We start from the raw sequence: 21,870 nt of genomic DNA on the forward strand, positions 1-21,870 counted from the left end.
TGAGATGTTTTGGTTAATCATGTTGATGTTGAAGATGAAATAATTTGGGTCTACTTATAAGATTAAAGGGTTCACGAGTTTGTTTGTTGTTCCACGTTGATTGCTTTATTGGTATAGTCACCCTAAAATATGTTGAAGAATCAAAATAATTGTAATATTATTGATGTTTCAAATCGTTTGAATGAGAGTGCGTGTAAATTTGGTATTTATAGAGTTTTAAATAATTATTGGAGAATTTTGAAGACACGTAACCCACTAATTATAATAGGAAGTTACTAATTTTATGGTTTATAGTTATATACTACAATGCATGTGATGATACAAATTAAATATATAAACTCTGTTCTATAAATAGATGCGACATAATCTTTTATTGTCACATCATTCATCTATTATAATTGAACATCTATTGACTTCAATTTTGTTTAAATTCATTTTTCATTTTATATCTGTAGACGTAAAAATCTACCTGTACGGAAGGGAGGTCTGATCCCGTGAGGTTGAGACCACTAGCGATCCGCTGCACCTGCACATGTAGAGAAACAAACGGGTAAAGCGAACGGAAAACACTGGGATGGTGTTTGCCGTAGGCAGTCCGACACTCAAGTTAGCAAGGTTGAAAGAGGCTATTATAGTGAGAGCTAGGGAATAGAGAGGTTACCGAAAGTCTAGTCGGGGACTATGATACGACAGTGATATGAAGCTCTCGAGTCAGAGCTTCGAGTGTGAAGGTGTAATGCGATTCCCTTGTGAGAGGGCTGGCCTCTGTTATATAGTGACTGTCTGGTCTCCCAATCCTAGTGGGAGTAGGAGTCCTAGTGTGACTCTGATACAAACCTTAGAAGAGTTAGGTGGTGGTGGTGAGTTGTCTTACCATCGTCGAATAGGAAGGTGATCTGAACAGGAAAGTCACTTTTAGTAAGGAAAGTGATCAGGAAAAGGAAGTGACTTCGAATGGGAGATTGATCAGGAACAGGAAAGTGATCAGTGGAGGCCGTGGGCTGGAACTAGGAAGCCCGTGCCCAGATGGTTTGGGCAGGCTATATCTCGTACGAATGGGACTAGTCTGGCTTGGATCTCTTTGTGATTGGGCTTGGTCTCTTCCTCACTAGTGGTCCTGTTCTCTTATTTGGGCCAATGACGATTTTGGCCCTAACAATATCACATCATTTGTATAAAAAATTCACCTTTACTACCAACAAAGTCTATTGTATTGCATCACGGTTTACAAACCAATACACCTATTATAAGAGAGAAAAACCAATATATTTACTTTATATAATTATATATATATTAAATATATTAATTTATGATATGGTTGATATGATGCGGCTGCTGATATATTTATATTTTATAGGCTCCGTGAATTGAACTCGCTTTGGGCCTTTTGGACGAATTGAGCCCAACAAAGTTGGTAATGTAATAGAAATTGAGCTTTTCAATGGGCTAAATAATTATTGTGACTGGTGAAATTAATTTTGGGATGTAAGATGTAAATGGAAAACCAGCACTGTTGAATTACCCCCTTCTAATATTTTACCAAAAGTCTTTATAGAAGATTTTGTTCAAGAAAAAAAAAAAGGAAAAATAAACAAAAAAAAAAAAAAAATCATTTAAATAATGCATGAGTCAATATAATATGATTATATCTGTATATATTGATGCGAAACAAAAAAATTCAATATCTATACGGGCAGCGGCTCTTACCGAAGAGCAAGGCGATAGGAATCGTCCTCCTCTATTTTCGTGCACTTCTCTTCAAAGAAATTCAACCATGTCGAGCCATTATATACACATCCTGACTCCAGGGTAATACTAATAACCATGACATTCTCAAAGGTAAGCCTCACATCCCTCGCAAAGTCATGCGGTGATTGTACGAATTCTTTTTCAAATTCTTCTTCAGTATGCCCAAATCCATCGGATGCATAATTATGGTGTGATAGTCATTCAATCCATCCCACCGAGTAGTTGAACACCCATCCCACTTATGCTTAATCAATTTGTTAACAAATTATTGCAGTCTTGAGCAGTCTGTTCGAATCCTTGTCTTCCCGGATCTCACTTCTCTTTGAATTTTACTTGCTTTCTTGTGAGAAATTGAGATGGTGGAGGCTCATTTATATAACTTCTTACACATATTTGTTTTCATCATTTATTTAATGATATTTTCACTGCACCATCGATATTTAAAAAAAAAAAACGCTCATAATAAAACTTTATTCCAAGTTTTAGTAAACGAGAAAAAGAAAAAAGCATTTATGGACAATCAACAACTATAAAACATAATAAAAAACAAATTAAGTAGCTGAGCAGAGCTCAGCTGCAAGCTTTAAAGGGATTGATTCTCACGCATAATTTGGAACTTAGTGAGCAATTTTTCACGAGGTGGCCAACTTTCGTTGATGAGTGGCGCTTGTGAAAACTCTTGCATCCAACCTAATAGCAAAGGAAATCTCTCCTTATCTATAATTTTAATGTCACTTAGCTCTTCTAGCACACAAATCAAATTAGCAAGCCAACCCAATGCAAGATCCAGAAATCCAATCTTCTCCCCCCCAAAGAATTTCTTTCCCTTGAGGTTTTCTTCTAAGAGTTTCAAGTTCTCCATGGCTACTTGTAATGCTTCCTCTTGTTCTTTCCCCTGATTGATGAACACACTCCATATGGATGATAAAACCTGATCAATAAATGGAATTTGAAACGATTCATCAAAAGGGTCATATTATAATATCGCTTGCATATAATTAATCTTGGTAAAATCAACCAATTCATAAAGAGGTTTAATGGATTACCTTGTCATCGCCAAATTTGGCCCAAAAGCGAGCCATGGCTTTTTCATAAGGATCTTGAGACAGCAAAGGGTTTTGCTTCCAAGTCTCATCAATGTATTCAATAATCACTAGTGATTCTGAGATTGATTTTCCATTGTGAACAAGCACAGGAACCTTCTTGTAAACTGGATTGTATTGAAGAAGTAAAGGGCTTTTGTTGGTGAGGTCTTCATCTATTGAATCAAATTGAATGCCCTTGAGCTTCAATGCCCAAACAATCCTCAAACCAAAAAGGCTTGACCATGTCTTCAAAAGCTTCACTTCTTCTGCCATGTGATTCCTTCTGTAATATTTCTAATGGCTGGGAATTTTGCTTAAAATTTCATTAAATACAAAGGTGAAGGGAAAGAGGTTTTAAAATATGACAAATCAAGAAGGACAAGAGTTTGTTTCCAAATTGAAATCGATATGGGTAAAAGGACAAAGAAAAACCTTGGTAGTAGGTTCAAATTTTATGAAGGCATATTTTTTCTCTTTAAAAGCGACAAAAGGTGGGGCTAAAGGAAGATCCATCAATCTTATCTTCTTTGTGGAAATCATTGTCATTATTTAGTGGAATATCTTTCTAACTTATGTACAAAGATTCCAATAATTGTAGTCAATATGTTGAAAATTAGATGAAAATTTATGTGTATTAGTTTTTCTACACTAAAAAAGAGGCACCAAAAACCAAATTGAGTTTAGCAAGAGATGTTGTATGTATAGCTTTTGCCCATCGAACATAAAGGTAGAAGACCTCTGTCATATCCATTAGACAAATCTGAATTTTTTTCGCATTTTTCTTTCCTTATCTCTTGTTCGGAAAAAAATAAAAAATATGGGAGAGAATTTAAGGAATTTGCGTATTCTATTCATTGGAACTGATACATAACTAAGTCGAAGCGACTTCAGAATAGTAAAAATTTGAGACTTAGCATTTGCAATGCTTTTCACACAACGCATTGCATATGTGGCTATATTTATTCTCTACCTCAATTTATTTAGCTGCTGCAATCTTGAGCTGATTCTCACGCATGGCACGAAACTTGATGGGTAATTTGTCATGAGGTGGCCAACTATCTTTGATTACTTGTGCTTCTGCAAACTCATGCTTCCAAGCTGATAGCAATGGAAATTTCTCCTCAAATAGAATTTTCATACCAGTTATTTCTTCTATGACACTCACCACGTCAACAAGCCAACCCAATGCAAGATCCACCAAAGAATTTATTTCCTTCTAGTTTTAGTTTTAGTTTTTCTTCTAAGAATTTTAGGTTCTCATGGGCTACATCATTAGCTTCCTCTTGTTCTTTCCCTTGTGTGTAGAGGATGGTAGAAGCGGAGAAGTAAATGAAATTTAGAATAATTCACAAACAGGGTCATCCTATAATATTAATTTAATTAGGTTATCATGGTAAAACAAATACATACGGATACCTTTTCATCACCAAATCAAGCCCAAAAGCGAGCCATGGCTCTTTCATAAGGATCTTGAGGCAGCAAGGGGTATTGCTTCCATGTATTCAAGAATCACTAGTGATTCTGAGATTGGATTTCCACTGTGCACAAGCACAGGAATCTTTTTATATTGAAGAAGTGAAGGGCTTTTGTTGGCCAAGTCTTCGTCAATCGATTCAAATTGAATGCCCAAATTATCCTCAAAGCATATCGACTTGACCATGTCTTTAAAAGTTTCAATTCTTCTTCCATTTGATTCCCTAGTGCAATTGGCAATTTGCTCAAGTTCTTTATATAATGGTGATGCGAAGAAGGAAATTTCACATTCTCTCAACCTAAGAACTTAAAAATCCTCAAAGAATAAGAATCCTAAAATAGTTGGTATTCACCCAAGGAAATTTTAATGTAAATGGGTAATTAAAAGTGTTCAATTCTAAGTGGATTAACTAACAGATTCACACCACATGAAATAATTAATTAATGAGTAAAATAATATTAGATATACAAGCTTTTTCATACTAATTGAAGTGTTATAAAATGAAATAAATAAATGAGATGTCAGTGAAATGGTAATGTCTGTATACATTAGTTCATTAAATTATTTAATGTATTATGCATATGTTTATTTCATTTCATTGTAGCATAAAATATTGGGCGTTAAGATTTTTCACTAAATGATAGGTAATAATTTCATCTTAAATATATAAGGCATTATGCATCCTCCTTTGGCCTTTCATTTCATCTTTCAAAAAGAAAAAGAAAAAAATTCCTTTAGAATATTTTATCTATATTAATATCATTTATGCAAAACAACTAATGGCGTTCTAGATTATTTTGTTAGATTTAAAACATTTTCCCATCACCTTTATATAAAAAATTTAAGCATATATTCCCATTAGAATTGCACTAAGGAATCATATGAGAGAAGAAGTGAAGCTTTTCAAGACATGGTCAAACCTTCAATTTGATTCAGTAGATGGAAGACCTCTCCAATAAAAGCTTTTTACTTCTCCAATGTAATCCAATCTATAAAAGGATTAATTTCTTTGCTTATGCACAATGAAAAATTAATCTCAGTTTCACTGATGATTCTTGAATACATTGATGAGACTTGGAGAGACTCACTTTTGGACTAACAATAATACTACATTTTCCCAAAATTATGTCAAATTTCATATATCGCAAGCGATGTGTCATCATATGTGGTATGATATGTAAATGAAGTGATGTTTCATAGAATGATATGACAATACTCTATCGTAACACATCATTTGGGATGCAAAATTTGAGATAAGTGTTTGTGATGAGTAGTATTATTCTTTTTTTAATTTCAAACTTCAAAGTAGCAATATATGAACCCTTGAATGTTGATCTCGGCAACAATATGGCAATACCCACATCCTTATAGTTTTTTACTTTTTTGTACTAACGTAGGATCAAATTAGGTTTGGAATGATATGCTATATGTACTTAAAATTTGACAATTAACGATGAGAGGCCATGATTTGAAAATATAATCTTGTTATCAATGCATGAACTGTTTACTGTTAGTTATGAAACTGAAACACTTGTAACAATTTTTAACCAAAACTATTGTTGTAGAATATGTAGCCAAACACACAATGTTGAATATAGAACACTCAACGTGAAATAAATAAAAAGAAAAAGAAAAAAAATACAAAATTTACGTGGCTCAGCAGTATATCCACGTCCACGAAACGAAACACAATAATATTATCTAGAAATCTTAAAATAATTAATATGTATGCTATTAGGAATCGGTTTCTATTGGAGTCTCACACCGACTAGCAAGTACACTCAAGCCTACTGATTTATAAAAAGGGATAATCCTCTCATTCAACAAGACCTTATTGGATGAGGAGTCAGACCCACCTCAAATTCTAACATGATATCAGATCTAAGCGAGTGCTTGATCAGCGAATGAGAAGTTAAAGCCAACAACTACCTCCTTCCATCAACAGTCATGACCCAACATATGAGCTTGACCGTGAGGGGGAGCGTTGAAATCTCACACTGATTAAGCTTGCTCAAGCCTACTGGTTTATAAAAGAAAATAATATTCTCATTCAACAAAGCCTTATTGGGTGTGAGAGTGTTAGAATCTCACACCGACTAGACACACTCAAGCTTACTAGTTTATAAGAATGGAACAATCTTCTCATTCAACAAATACCTTATTAGATAAAGAGTCAAAGTCCACCTCAAATTCTAACAGTTTCCTTACTTAACAAAGTTAGTCCGAAAGAAAGTCTATAATAAGAATCTTAAGGCAGCAAAGTTTTTTGCTTTCAAGTTCATCAATGTATATACGAATTGGAATTTATGGTATATTAGATAAACGTTACCTTCTGAAACCTTATATTATGGTCTCGACTAGGTTACCTTCCCATCTGAACCCTTTATACCAGGATACAAAATCTTGTTATTAACACAGAAATGGTTTACGTTTAACGCAGACGGACAAGCGAAATCAACAATTAACCTATAACCTTCATTGATATTACAGTGTTGATACCTAAACTGGTATACTACTATAATCGTTGCGGCTTCAGAACAGTAAAGATCTCACACTTAGCATGGCAATTGCCTATAATAAATACAGGTAGAAAATAAACAATGTTTTCAAGCATAGACTACCTTGTAAATACAGCGGGTAAGACATTTTTGTGCTTCCCTCGAAAGATAATTCCAAGAGCTGAGCCTAGCAATGGCCATGTTGTTATAATAGCGACGTACGCAAGCAACCATATTGATCTTCTATTCTGTCGTGAAAGATGGTTTAAGCGTCTTGTAATGGCAGCAGTTACATCTGGAAATTTGACATCCAGAATGTTTGTAGGTGGTTCACATGTTTGAGCAATGCTGGGAACAGTATCAGACTTTGCTTCTGTGAGCCGCTTGTCATGCTCGGTAACTGGAACCATTTCATTATCCATCTTATGATCAACGTTCTGGGACTCGGGTAAGTCTCCCACCATGCTATTTCTTGTTTGTTCATTGCCTACTGCAGCCACCATTCCATCTTCTGAGACATTAACATAAGGACCTTGATCTATTGAGGATTCTAATGATGTATGGACATGGCCTGATTCCTGCATCAGCATATCCAAACAAGAAAAAGCAAAAACTATATATCAGGTAATCGAAATAGCCTCTGAATTGCGTTAACTAGAACAAGGAAAGCACTTCCATAAAATTTCGAATGCCATGTACAAATAACTTGAAAGCAAATGTGACAAACGTTCTATGAAAAGATCTTTGTAAAACTCTCTATACTTTCTATCCATTCTAGGGTTGTAAAAATGAATCAAACCTTCTTTTGCACATGCATGTATGGACTAGAGTGTAGAACACCAAGAAATTCATCAGCAGCTCTTACCCACCTGCAAGGAAAAGATAATGAAAAACAAATAAGAAAGGGGAACTTGTAAACAAAAGATCTGCCCATCTTTATCCATCTGAAGAACAAGAAATTGGTGAGCCATGAAAAACATAAACTTATCAATCAAAAAATCAATTAAGCATGTGATGTAAATCCCCTTATTTCAAGTTGGAGAGAGTTTCCCATAAAACTATGCAAGTTGCAAAACTTCAATGATACATACTGTCCTTCATGTTCTCAGCCTAAGTAGCAAATTACTGCAGGTCAGAAGCTTTAAAACTCAGTAATTTTCCTAACGGTAGATTACTTTGAGCATTTAACCCAATAAATAAACATTGGAACATTAAAATGATAGGTCCCAGAATTCTAGTAACAAGGAAGCATGAAGTACCACACAGAAGCTGCAGTTATTCCTTCAAAGAACGCCAGATGTCCTCCATGCCGGTTAGTAGCCAAAACAACATTTTTGTTTGCCCTGTTAAAGATAAAAATATCTATAAAAGCACTCAAAATGATGTAAGAAATCATAGAGTAGCATGCAATAGCAACTTGACCTGCATTCATCCCAAGGAATGGCTTCTCGAGTGCAGACCGGATCATCAAGAGCACTGATACAAAGTAGTGGTACTGCCACACTTCCAACATAGGTAGAACTGCTACATCGTCTGTAGTATGTATCCACAGTCTGAGGAAATGGCATGATACCTCTGTTAACTCAATAACGGAAAGGAGCTCAGAGAAAAGAGATTAAATGCAAGGCAATAGTACCTCAAATTTTCCGACAAGGCAGGTGGCATGATGGTCAAAATCTCGAATAGAACGTGACTTTTGAAACACAAACAAAGAGCATTAGTTGGAAGGAGCATAGCAAATATATAAATTATGAGCAATACTAGAATAGGATTTCTCTTGAATGACTTGACAGTGAAATATATGTATAAATTATTGCTATACTGCCAACCTGGATCTTGGCCTCACTAATAGATCCCTAGAATGCTCTCTTTGGTACATGGCAAGACTGGAAGTACATATCATTGTTTAATCATTAAGTAAACTTTGCATCAATTTGAATGCTGCTCTTTGGAAGAAAGTGTCAATCACTGGTATCCTTAAAGGTTAGATCCCATAACTTCCCAAGGAACTAGGTGCTTGAAAGGTGGTCGCCTAAGTGAAACGAGGCACGTGAAGTAGACATTTAAGTTTCCGTTCAGTTAACTAAAAGTATAAAGTTCAAGCGAAAAGACAAAAGAAATGTTATAAGAGGGTGGGAAGTGACAAACCCTTGCCTTACTTTCCCTTTCCATCTTGCTTAAATAAACAAATGAGAAAAAATAATGAGGCCTCCCATCTCTCTCTCTTCCTCTCCCGCTATCCTGTTCCTCGCTCCTATAAATGTAGCGTAAATGCCCAAATTTCATCCTTCTCAGACTGAGCGAATAAAACAACATAACTTACAGAAAAGGAGGACACAACTTTACTATAATGAATCCCTTGCCATATTATTTTATTAGGGTGCAGTCGATGATTTGACTATGGAATCCTAGCAAACTTACAGAGTACAATACCAGATACATTGTCAACAGGTGTGGCATGTGGCATAAAAGTAATATTAGCCTTCAGCATTTGCAGTTGATCCCTTTGAGAGGTGAAAATGGATTATAAGTGCCACAGTAGGCCTATACCCTATGTACACCAGTTATATACAATAAGCAAGCACCTAGAAGTTGTAAACTCTAGAAGATCAAGAATTTGATAATAGCAAAAGAACTGCTGTTGATAATCATGGTAGAGCATCTTGAGAATTACAATATTTAGAATGGAAATAAGTTTGTCTTCCCGCACAATCTTCTGATAGTCTCCAACCAAGTGCTCGACACAAAACAGCAAATAAATCTCTACAAGCAATTCTAATGCCTACTCCCATTATTCTAATAGCAAATGATCAATATTCAGCTACAAATAGCATCCACCTAAATTGTTCGCCCAGGCTAGTGAATAATATATTTACAGTAAAACTGTTATATATCTACACTGGTTGACTTAAGATACCTGTGAAACAAATTAGGCTAAGCTAACAACTCAAGTCCTACTTCTGCATGGCATACATGTTTGCTCTAACAAAGGACTTCAATCTTGATAATGGTGGAAACTTATAACAAAAAACTAAAATCTCTATTTGACCAAAAGGCAGCTACTGAAGAAAAAACTTGAAGTTCTGACGAAAAGGAGTAGATAAGCAAATAAATAGACCATCCTTGTAGCATGTAGAAATCAATTATTAACATAATTTTTCCAATGCTTTATTATCTTCACAACAACACTGATGCAATAGTTCCCTATACACAGATGAGGATCAAACACAGTGAAGAAGCCAACCTTTTTTATGCCTTCCCAATTTGCAAGGCGAGAATAACGAGGTTCATGTCTGCAACAACCATTATATTCTCAGGTCAAGTCAATCAAAAGAAAGCCCCAAAAAGGAAACAACAAAAGAAAGAAACAGAATAACAGAAAATTGTCATTAATCACAACCTACAAGATACCCTCACGAATTTTTTTTAAACTATAAAGTAAAAAGAGAGAGAGAGACCTCTTTTAATAGATTTGATTAAACCCAGTATTTAGTATTTTGCGAAAAAGGGTCGTATAGACATACAATTGTGCATAGCCTTGAAGGCCGATTGCGAGAGCTCTGTCATAAAGTTTTTGCAACAGCCTGCGGCATATAAATCTGTCACCAATCTGCAAAGGAGTAAAAGAGAGTTCATGACCTCTAATAAGCTAATGATGACAGCCAAATCACGAATGTAGAAAACTTCAATTTCTTTTTCAATGTCAAATAAGAAGGAAAACTTGGTGAGCTATAAAATATTATCGTTTTCTGATGCCCCAACCACCAAGAACGAAAAATGATAGTTACAAAATATATTCCCTACCAAAGAAACATTAAGAACTGTGTGAAGTCACATGTGAACCAACACTTGAAACATTCTAATGTGTGATTGCCCTGGAAGCCTTCAGATTAAAGAGGTTTAATTGCAGAAATGCAGTAAAAATGTATTAAGTTTAAAATAATTAAGGTAACTTGTCTTCAATCATTCTCAACAACCATCTTTATATTTTGCTATTTTGTATTTGAGGGTGATAGGAACCCACTCTCAAATTGATAAGAATTGGGCTGGACAATGGATCTTTGATAGGAATTGGGCTAGGCAGTGGTCTTTTTGTAGGCTTGGGTAGAACTCTCCTTGGAAAACCGGTTTGCCAAGAGAGAGTGCCTACTCTTAATGTGGGATCCTAACATTCCCCCACACTTCGAGACCCAACGCCCTCGTTGGTCTTCTTTCCAGAAAGCGTCCACCCTCATCGGTTACACACCACAACAACACCCCCCCCCCTTTCATCGGGCTTTACTGCCTTCCCTTTGAGTCTTACTTCGCCTAGAAGCCTGTCAGGCCCTAAAAGCCTATCAACAACTCTCCTTCTCGGCCCTACTACGTGGGCTCGAAAGGTGGGGCCTACTCTGATACCATTTGATAGGAACCCACTCCCAAATTGATAGGGATTGGGTTGGGCAATGGGTTTTTTTTATAGGAATTGGGCTAGGCAATAGTCCTTTTGTGGGTTTGGATAGACTAGCTATCCTTAGTCATGAAGAAAGTTGTTTACTCAGAGATCTATGTACAAGCAAAATAATATTATGTTATGCTGCTCTAACTCAATTGAATGTAAGGAACGTTTCTATGATCTATAGTATCTTCGCCTTCTATCACCTCCCTTGAATTTCTTCTCTATCTACTCCATTATTCTTCAAGACACTATTCTTTTTCTCTTGCTGAATTCCATATTTCTCTGCCTAATCATTTTCTACAGGATTGCCACCAAACTCCAAGCATGAGCAATTTAGCTTCAGGTTTCTCAAGGCTACACTGCATCTGAAAAATGTTGGACCGGGACCAAATGTCCTTTCCAAACTCTGTCCCATGAACACAAATTTTTGAAGAAGGCACCTGTATTAAATATGTATGGAATACACACCATAGAACACTTTTAAGCTTCTGTATGACAAACCAGGATAAATATGCTTTTAAAAATGTTCTTTATGACAAACCAAGGATATTTTACGCAAGAATTCACTATGCCAACATGTAAACTATCACTTTTCAACCCACTATACCAATATAACTCACTAGATGTAAATTATCCTAAAGACTTACAGTTAGTACTTACACCAGATTCCAAAATATTAAGACCATGTATTGAATATAAAGCAACTGATTCATGACAGGAATGTGAGAAAATAACCCATTGTATCAGTACCACATAAATGTCAAACTACAAATAGTTGCATCATTTTATGGTAAGAAACTAACCAGCAGGTCCCAAGGAGAGCAAATAGCTACAGCCCCAGCTAGAGGAGTCTTCTCTCCATCCTCGCCGAGATATTTTACCTGAAAGAAATAATTCAGATTATAGGAAGAAAAATATATATCAGGGTGATTTTAATTTATAGTTTGACATAAAGAGAAAAAACACAATCTTTTTTTCATTTATATTATTGCAACATGAATATAAATTTGAAAATAAGGGGATTAAAAAGCCCCCAGGAAGAGAAGAAACATAAAAAATACAAAGTCAAGTTCAGAAAATTCCAGAACCATCCTAAAATTACAGAATCCAACCCAGATTTGTTTTAACTAAATTCAACTCTGCATCCACAAGATAGGGAGAAATGATACTAACTTTGAAGATTTTATTTCTTTTGTACTGCCCTTAAAGGAGAAAAAAAAAATTTAAAAGAAAAAAGATACTGGAGAAGGCCCACATCTACTGCTAGTTAAAACAACCAAGATTTTTCTACAAACCAATGAGAAGCCAATAGCCCAACACATGAAAACGATAGGTAAAACTTGAAGCACAACTGCAATGAAATTTGAAACCTTCAATGAGATTTAGCAGAAACAGCACCACATCAACATACCAGAATGTTGGCACCAATGCTAGTTCCAACGGCAAATAGAGGAGCCTTAGGATACTCATGATGCAGATAACTAACAACTTCCCTCGTATCCTCTGTCCATCCAGCATTATAAAAGCGATCCGACTGCACAGATTGTCACAGGAAATTACTGTATTAAACAAGAAATTGAAGTCATAATAGAACAAAAAACAATGGGGTGAATAATGGGAATCTCTTGAAATAATTAGCATTGCAGAACCATAATTTAGGACCACTCTCAAAAATTAATGGAAGGAGGTCTGTTTGATATCATTACATTGTAGCCTTCAAACATTTTCTACCTCTTCTGCATGACTTTCAGTCTCTCTATTACTCCTAAATGATCGATTTGTACAACAAACCATATTTAGTAACTGATGGAGCAAACCCCAAGGATTGGGATTAGTAGTAAAAGCCCTTGATTTCAACCAAGAGATCAATGGGTCAAAACTTCAAATCCTCTTGTGGCCACCTACTAGGGACATCATATCTGAAATATTTCATAGCTACCAAGGTTGGATGAACATATAGGGAAGGTTGAGGGATTTTTGAGTATTAAAAAGAACAAAAAGATAAGAAAAGCAAGTGAAGGAGTCATGCATTTCCATTCTAACAATAAACCAACCTCAATTAATTATCAAAGAAGTCAGTATGTATGATTATCATACAGTGATCACCCAATGTCATTTGATGTGCAGGAAGTACACATCATAGTAGGCACAGAATCACAAACAAAAAGTTTCATTTTAGTGAAGCTTATCTTTTCCACTTGGATAGACACTCCATTTAAAATGTATTTAAGAAATAAACAATTCCTTCATGTATAAAGCTAAAAGAGAAGAAACAATAAGAAACTCACAGTAACTGAAACACCACCCAACCCTCGGTGGTTGGTAACAACAACATTCCATCCCCGCTTTGCCGTACAAAACACAAGATGCTTTATATACTGCAATTCATACAATAAAAAGTGACCAGTTACCATACCATATATAATGTGCAATAATTTTTGGTCTACCAATAATTGGTAGAACTAAAGTTCCAACTTGTTGAAAAATCATTCAAGTCATTTTAACATATTAGCATTTTGTTGTTCCTACAATATACCATCTAATATTTTAAACCAGATGAAATTCAGAAGTTAGAGCAGGCTAAATGCCATAACCTAGTTATTTAGATTTTTGGTCTAGGTAAATAACCAGGAAATATTGTCCTGGTACATGCACAATGTGACAGTAACAGCGTGAAAGATAAAAAAAAAAATCATTTTCAACAAATATTATACAATAGTATCTTCATCATATTCAACACTGTTTACATAAAATTCAAAACACCATAGCCTAGAAATCAGAAAGATAAAACAAAATAAGTATTAGTGAACTTACAGCAGAATCAGAATCACTAGTTAAGCCAGGAATCACAACCACAATAGGAGTTGAGTCATCCTTTGAAATAGCATTATTCATGTATAAAGAACCTCCTGAAGCTGTTTAAAAAAAAAAAAAAACGAAAAAAAAAAACTTATTATTTGTTAATATTATACAATAGTGTCTTCGTCATATATGCAGCTAGATTGCTATATTTAGCTTAATATGATATGCAAATTATTATTCCAACATTGTCATAAGCTAAAAGAACTGGACAATATGTATTAAGAGTTTTCCTAGTATTTCTATGCAAATTGCAATCATAAAACAATACGGAAATTCTATCATAAGTACTTGTATTTAATGTGTGTGAGAAAGCACACATGCATACACATATGAAATTAATATATTACACTCTTTAAGTATAAACTTTAGTCATAAACAAAAACGACTATCAGATAAAAAGAAAATGTCAGCCAAATTGTTAATTACGATAAAGAGATTTAAAAAAAAACAATAATGAAATTGATATCTATAGTTCTTTGAAAATTTGCAGATAAAATTAATGGCATAACCAACCCAAAATTCTAGGAACATTATACTGGCCATGCACAGGAAAAGATTTGATAATAAGAATAGGACTCGATCAGGAATAGTGAGGAAATTTTATCCTGATACAATTGCATTAAAAAATCAACAATAGGATAAAATATGACCAGAAAACGTCACACATATCAATTTGATTAGCTACAAAGAACTAGAAATAACTGCCAAAGATGGATGACATTTCAAGACATGCCAACCACAGCATACAAACTACATAAATGAGAAAGCTATAACAGACCTACGAGACGGACAATGTACAAGCAACTCAATACAGGCCTCAGAATTGCACTCCAAACTATAGATTTCAGTGATAATGTTATGAAAATGGCTAATGGTACAGTTAAAAATGGTAGTAATGACCATAAAATGTTGAATATATCATAGAGTAAGCATCTTGCGCAGAATGGTAAACAATGTCATATATTTACCATCAGAAATCATAAGTCAATGCAAAAGCAGTCAATCCACCTTCAGATATAACTTAAATAGTTGTCAAAAATGAAATAGGATGCATTTACCATCAGAACCAATCAGCCAATCCAGGGCAATCATTCCACCATCAGGTAAATGAAAAAGTTGTCTGGAAAAATATAGACATGAACATTTGTTAGACTAAAACCTAGAATCAACATTCAGAATACTATGCTAGTCTAGATATAATCTAACATTTAAAAGAATTTAAGAAAACAGAAAAGCCCCCATCAAGCCAGGTTACAAGTAAAAATAGATGCTTTGAACCACACCGGCAAAGCAAGTAGAATAGTAGATATAGAAAAATACATTATCAGATTGTATTGGAATCAGCAAAACAAGTGTTTAACTCGATTAAATGAATACACATTACTTACACAAAAAGTAAATGTCTATCCAACTTTAAAACAAGCTTTAATATTCCTGTTGTCCCCGAAAACTCTTATAATAGGCATAGCCACAAATTCGATGACTTATTAATTAAATAACCAATTGATAAATGAAGATGGTCTTATGATATAAAAACAACTGAAAGATGATTACCGTCTGTAATTGAAACTTGGAGGCCTCCCAAAGAAATGAAGGAAAGTAGTCTGAATATGAGGACTTGACAGCCAAGGAGTTGCCAGATACCTGCATGACTAGGAATGTTAAGTTTTTTTTGAAAGCAAATTCACATTATCATTTGCTCAAAAATACCGAAACAAAATTGTGAAAGAAAAAAAAAAGCATATATTCATAATGTTAAGATTTTCTTCACTATTCATCCACGAACTGGAAAAGTTTCCTAGAAAATAATTTCCCAAGAAGAAAAAATATTCCCATTTGGCAACTTCAAGAATTCAATTCAGATTCATTTAACAAATTAAGTAAAAGGATTTTTCCGTAACCATATAGTTTGTTGTTTCGTATTACAAATTTAATACTGCATTATGTCACAACATATGATTTTAAACATTCTACTCGACAAGTACAACTACTACTTGTGAGTTATTGTTGTAACAAATTATAAGCATTTAATAACATTGAAGTGAAGAATCGGAAACAAACTTATGTATGAAATAATAATAATAATAATAAATAAGTAAAATCAGACCTTCCGTGGAGAATTTTACACTTGGAAACGACGTCGTAATAGAGGGAGCAAGAGGAATTGAAGGTCAAGGCAACGGAGGATCCACGAAAGCCAGAGAAGAGATCTTGAAAGAAGTGGAACTCCAAGATGTTGTAAAGAAAAGCGAGTGAGAGAATTAGAAGAGAGAAGAGATAGTGCGAGGTAGGGATTTGAGAGAGAGCATTGAAGAGGAGCTTGTAAGCATGTAAAGAAGATTCGTCGAACAAAGACATTGTTTCAGAATTCACCAGAGAACGTTTCAGATGAATGAAACGGCGTGGTTTTTAATGTGTTTCAAATGTCTGGTTCGGTAGTTACAGATTTGGTTATGGCGGATGAGTTATAGCAGAAGAAGTGGAGAGGATAGTGACTCGTGAGAGAGTGACACGTATACTGGTTCACCAGCACGGAACCTTTTTGTTGGACGAAATGTCTTGACAAATGACAGTGACCACACTTTTATTACACGTGAAATTGTCGCACAAAAATGGTAATGTTGGGGCCAAATATGGTCATTGGCCCAAATAGGAGAATGGGACAGAATGAGGAAGAGATTAGGCCCAATTTTGATATGGTCTCATCTGGATTAGGCCCATTTGATATGAGATACAGTCGGCCCAAACTATCAAGTCCGGGCCTCCAAATCCTAGTTTATTTCCTGGACCTATGAGCAAGTCTAGAGCCCACGACACCCACAGATGACTTTCCTATTCCAGATCAGTCTTCTATTCAAGGTCACCTTCCTGTTCAGGTCACTTTCCTACTCGATGTTACTTTCCTGTTCGGGATCACCTTCCTATTCGAACACTGGTAAGACAACTCACCACCGCCCTAATTCCTCTAGGGTTTGTATCAGAGTCACACTAGGACTCCTACTCCCACAAGGGCTGGGAGACCAAACAGTCACTATATAAGCAGAGGTCAGCCCTCTCACAAGGGACATTAGATTACATTACACCTTCACACCCGAAGCTCCTACTTGAGAGCTTCACATCACTGTCGTAGTCACAGTCCCCGACTAGACTTCCGGTAACGTCTCTACTCCCTAGCCCTCACTATACTAGCCTATTTCAGCCTAGCTGACTTGAGCATCGGAGTGCCTACAACAAACACCACCCTGGTGTTTTCCGTTCGCTTCACGCTTGTTTCTCTATGTGTGCAGGTGCAGCGGATCGCTAGTGGCCTCAACCTCACGGGATCATATCCCCCTTCCGTACAGGTAGATTTTTACGTCTACAGTTTGGCGCCCACCATGGGGCCTCTAGCAATCATTCAGCTCGACAAACCTTGCTACGTACAGGAATTTTCCATGGTTGACCCTTCAGACAACGCTAACTCCGGCCTCGAGGCTAGACTGAAGGCTCTGACCGCTCTCATGCAACAAAATTCAAAGAAGATGACCGCATTGGAAGCCGAGAACAATGCACTCCAGAGCAAAAACGCATCCATCAGGGTCGAAAACCAGTCTCTTAAAAAGAAATTGAGTCAGTTCTATGATCCGAAGCTTCTGCCTTGCTAGGTACCTCCCAGTCGATTCCGCGCTCCAGTTCCATCCATGCAACCTCTCCAAACCCTAGAGCACAGACCCTCGGCCTCCGGTAAAAGGCCACATCCATTAAGTTCATCAGTGGTCGACGACTCGATCCTAACTCATGGAGGAAAGGAACTGCCAACAGAACCCCATTCATCCGATCCACCACAGTCTCGAGATCAAGACACCCAAGAGACAGAGAGCCCACACCTACAAGACCAACCCATTCTTACCATCCAGCCTCACCTCCAGTCAACCATCCCCGCACAAACACTATTCGACTCGGCTCGGCTCACCCTTACAGGTTGAACGGCCAACTCAACCAAACTATAGCACTCGAGCCTACCCATCCTAACGGACCGAACGAATATCAAACAACCCCCCTGACCATTCATGTAGGGCGAAACACCAGATCAGTTACCATAGGAGTCATCTGACCAAAGGGAATGAACGGAGATCCGGGTTACTAGGGTGTGCACGAAGGAATGATCCACCAGACTACACTGCGCGGGATGACCCAACAGAATATGCCAAGGACGAATGCAATGGTTGATCCAGTCAAATGGGATGACCTAGTGGTATCCCCCTCTCCTATGGAACAGGTACTGGCCAAGAGGCTGGCTGATGTAGAGGTAGTGATGAGGCGCATCCTAAGAATGCCGGTCCCGACCAAGAAGAGCAGGCCTCACTGTTACGCGAATTCACCCTTTATGGACTAGATCGCCCTAGCCGACATGCCCTAGAAGTTTACTATTCTTAGCATGAAACCCTACGACGGCACAACCGACCCAGATGATCACATAGCCTTGTACAAGCAGTGGATGTTCACTGTCTCAATACCCTGAGCGCTGAGGGAAGCCAGCATGTGCAAGAGTTTTGGTTCAAGCTTATCTAGTCCAGCACTCCAGTGGTACATAAATCTCCCGGACGGTTCCATCGACTCATTCGCTCAACTCACCGACACCTTTGTGGAGCAGTTCGCCAGCAGCAAGAAACTCGAGAAGTTGTCGACCGATCTATACAGAGTATACCAAAGGAGGGGAGAGCCATTAAGAGAGTATGTCAGCAGATTCAATAAAGAGAAGATTTTCATTCCTTCCTGTAACCCTGAGACAGCCATAGACGCCTTCAAAAAAGGTCTCCTCCCGGATGGTGAACTATACAAAGAACTGACGAAGCTAAGTTGCACCACGATGGAAGACGCCTTTGCCAGAGCAACGATTCAAATAAGGTGGGAGGAAGATGAGATGAATCATGCAATTCACGCCAGGTATGACTGAATGCAGAACGACAGGAGGCCAGAGCTCAGATCGATTGTAGGCCCTCAAGGTCACCAAAGAAGCGGGGAAGGGTGCCTACCTGCTCTAAACTCCCAAAGGAAAAGACATCAGCAACAGTTGGAATGCAATCCATCCCACATGCTACTACTTTTATGTGAAATCAATCTAAATATTTATTGTCTTTTCATTTTTTATTTAAAAAGGATGAGTGGGCCCATCCGCTACCTTCATAGACAGTCGGTCTCACGGCCTGAATTCAATGAAGCATTATTCAGCAACTAACACCTTCGAATCAGCCCTGCCCGATTCATGACCTTTCACACTTCGGATTGGCCCAACTTGATCCGCAGATTTCCATCTTTGGATTGACCCTGATCGATCCACGTAATTACACCTTCGGATCGGCCCTACTTGATCCACGGATTTGCATCTTCAGATCGACCCTACTTGATCCACGTAATTACACATTCTGATCGATCCTGCTCGATCCACGGATTTACATCTTCAGATCGACCCTACTCGATCAAATGTTTATTACACCTTCGGATCGACCTTGCTCGATCCATGGATTTGCATCTTCGGATCGACACTGCTTAATCCACATAATTACACCTTCGAATCGGCCCTGCTCGATACACGAATTTGCATCTTCAGATCGACCTTGCTCGATCAAATGTTTGTTATACCTTCGGATCAACCCTACTCGATCCACAGATTTACACCTTCGGATCGACCCTGCTTGATCCAATGGATTTACACCTTCAGATCAGCCCTACTTGATCCACGGATTTGCATCTTCAAATCGACCCTACTCGATCCACATAATCACACCTTCGGATAGACCCTGCTAGATCCACGGATTTACATCTTTAGATCGACCCTGCTCGATCAAATGTTTATTACACCTTCGGATCGACCTTGCTCGATCCACGGATTTGCATCTTCGGATCGATCCTACTCGATCCACGTAATTACACCTTCGGATCGACCTTACTCGATCCACAGATTTGCATCTTCGGATCGACCCTACTCGATCCATATAACTACACCTTCGGATCGACCCTACTCGATCCACGGATTTACATCTTCAGATTGACCCTGCTCGATTCAAGTAATTACACCATCGGATCGACCTTGCTCGATCACATGGATTTGCATCTTTGGATAGACCCTGCTCGATTCATGTAATTACACCTTCAGATCGGCCCTGCTCGATCCACAGATTTGCATCTTCAGATCGACCCTGCTCAATCAAATGTTTGTTACACCTTCAGATCGACCTTGCTCGATTCACAGATTTACACCTTCGGATCGACTCTACTCAATCTAACGGATTTACACCTTCAGATCGACCCTGCTCGATCCACAGATTTGCGTCTTTAAATCAACCCTGCTTGATTTACGGATTTTTTACACCTTTGGGTCGACCCTGCTCGACCCACGGATTTACACCTTCGGATCGACTCTGCTCGACCCATGGTTTCATCTCTGGGTCTGCCTTGCCCGATTCATGGATCTACACCTTCGATCGGCCCTGCCCGGTATATGAAGCTACACATTTAGTCGGCCAGACCGAGTGAAGGGTTCTTACACCTCAAAATCGACAAGTCATCTACCTAACCCAACAGAGAGTTCACACGACTCAGCCACAGGGCTGCACCAAAATCAGAACACAAGCATACAACTCAACTCCACCATCCTCACTCCTCAGGAACAAAGTATTGGATCTCCACTCGACCCGACTGACCGACCAACCGATTCAACTCCATCATCCTCACTCCCTAGGAACCAAGTATTGGATGTCCACTCTACTTGACCGACCGACCGACTCACTCAACTCCACCATCCTTACTCCCCAGGAACTAAGTATTGGATCTCCACTCCACCCGACCGACTGACTAACTCAACTCTACCATCCTCACTCCCCAGGAACCAAGTATTGGATCTCCACTCCACTCCACCCGATCGACCGACCGACTCAACTCCACCATCCTCACTCCCTAGGAACCAAGTATTGGATCTCTACTCTACCCGACCGACCGACCGACCGACTTAACTCCACCATCCTTACTCCCCAGGAACCAAGTATTGGATCTCCACTCCACCCGACTGACCAACCGACTCAACTCCACCATCCTCACTCCCCAGGAACCAAGGATCTCCACTCCACCCGACCGACCGACCGACCGACTCAACTCCACCATCTTCACTCCCTAGGAACCAAGTATTGGATCTCCACTCTATCCGATCGACTGACTCAACTCCACCATCATTCCCTAGGAACCAAGTATTGGATCTCCACTCTACCCGACCGACTGACTCAACTCCACCATTATCACTCCCTAGGAACCAAGTATTGGATCTCCATTCTACCCAACCGACCGACTGATTGAACTCCACCATCCTCACTCCCCAAGAACCAAGTATTGGATCACCACTCTCCCTATGCTATCGACTGACCGACCGACCTGGTCTGTTCAAACTTTGACTATCACCACTCACCCCACCCCACGCCATGCCACCGATCAACACACCGACTTAACATGTCTAAAGATTCAATCACCCTTCCTACCCGACTGAGCCAGCACATTGCAACAGGTCAGCTCCTGCAACGAAGCCAACACTCCCATGCTTCACGTCTAGGAGATTCTCCCAATCGGGGCGATTGGCTAGGAGCACTCTAGCACTTGTTCACCCTCGAGGCGATCAAGCCAATGGGCCTCACCCATTCGGTGGGCAACCATGGGTCAAATGTTTGTACATTTTGTTTGGCCCTTTGGCATCCAGTAAAGAGCGTCGTGGAATCACAATCGCAAGTCTTACGGTCT

At 38.2% G+C, this 21,870-nt stretch overlaps 2 protein-coding genes and 1 pseudogene across 2 annotated transcripts; all 3 read right to left on the reverse strand.

The window, feature by feature from the left end:
• Positions 1-2,326: 2,326 nt before the first annotated feature.
• LOC116104866 (probable glutathione S-transferase) lies at positions 2,327-3,286 on the reverse strand. Its single transcript, XM_031391298.1, has 2 exons — positions 2,796-3,286; positions 2,327-2,680 (listed from the first exon to the last, which is right to left on the reverse strand). Exons 1-2 carry the CDS (start codon positions 3,105-3,107, stop codon positions 2,333-2,335), a joined length of 660 nt encoding a protein of 219 aa, XP_031247158.1. The 5' UTR covers positions 3,108-3,286; the 3' UTR covers positions 2,327-2,332.
• Positions 3,287-3,810: 524 nt separating this feature from the next.
• Positions 3,811-4,523, reverse strand: LOC116147035 (annotated as a pseudogene).
• Positions 4,524-6,655: 2,132 nt separating this feature from the next.
• Positions 6,656-16,645, reverse strand: LOC116104864 (embryogenesis-associated protein EMB8). Its single transcript, XM_031391296.1, has 14 exons — positions 16,214-16,645; positions 15,661-15,750; positions 15,165-15,226; positions 14,059-14,159; positions 13,533-13,622; positions 12,656-12,778; positions 12,048-12,125; positions 10,331-10,416; positions 10,051-10,099; positions 8,443-8,499; positions 8,229-8,359; positions 8,066-8,149; positions 7,606-7,675; positions 6,656-7,384 (listed from the first exon to the last, which is right to left on the reverse strand). The coding sequence occupies exons 1-14, from the start codon at positions 16,462-16,464 to the stop codon at positions 6,926-6,928; spliced, it is 1,731 nt and encodes a 576-aa protein (XP_031247156.1). The 5' UTR covers positions 16,465-16,645; the 3' UTR covers positions 6,656-6,925.
• Positions 16,646-21,870: the final 5,225 nt, after the last annotated feature.

This window comes from Pistacia vera, unplaced genomic scaffold, assembly GCF_008641045.1.
Source record: "Pistacia vera cultivar Batoury unplaced genomic scaffold, PisVer_v2 Contig487, whole genome shotgun sequence".
NCBI classification, from domain to species: domain Eukaryota; kingdom Viridiplantae; phylum Streptophyta; class Magnoliopsida; order Sapindales; family Anacardiaceae; genus Pistacia; species Pistacia vera.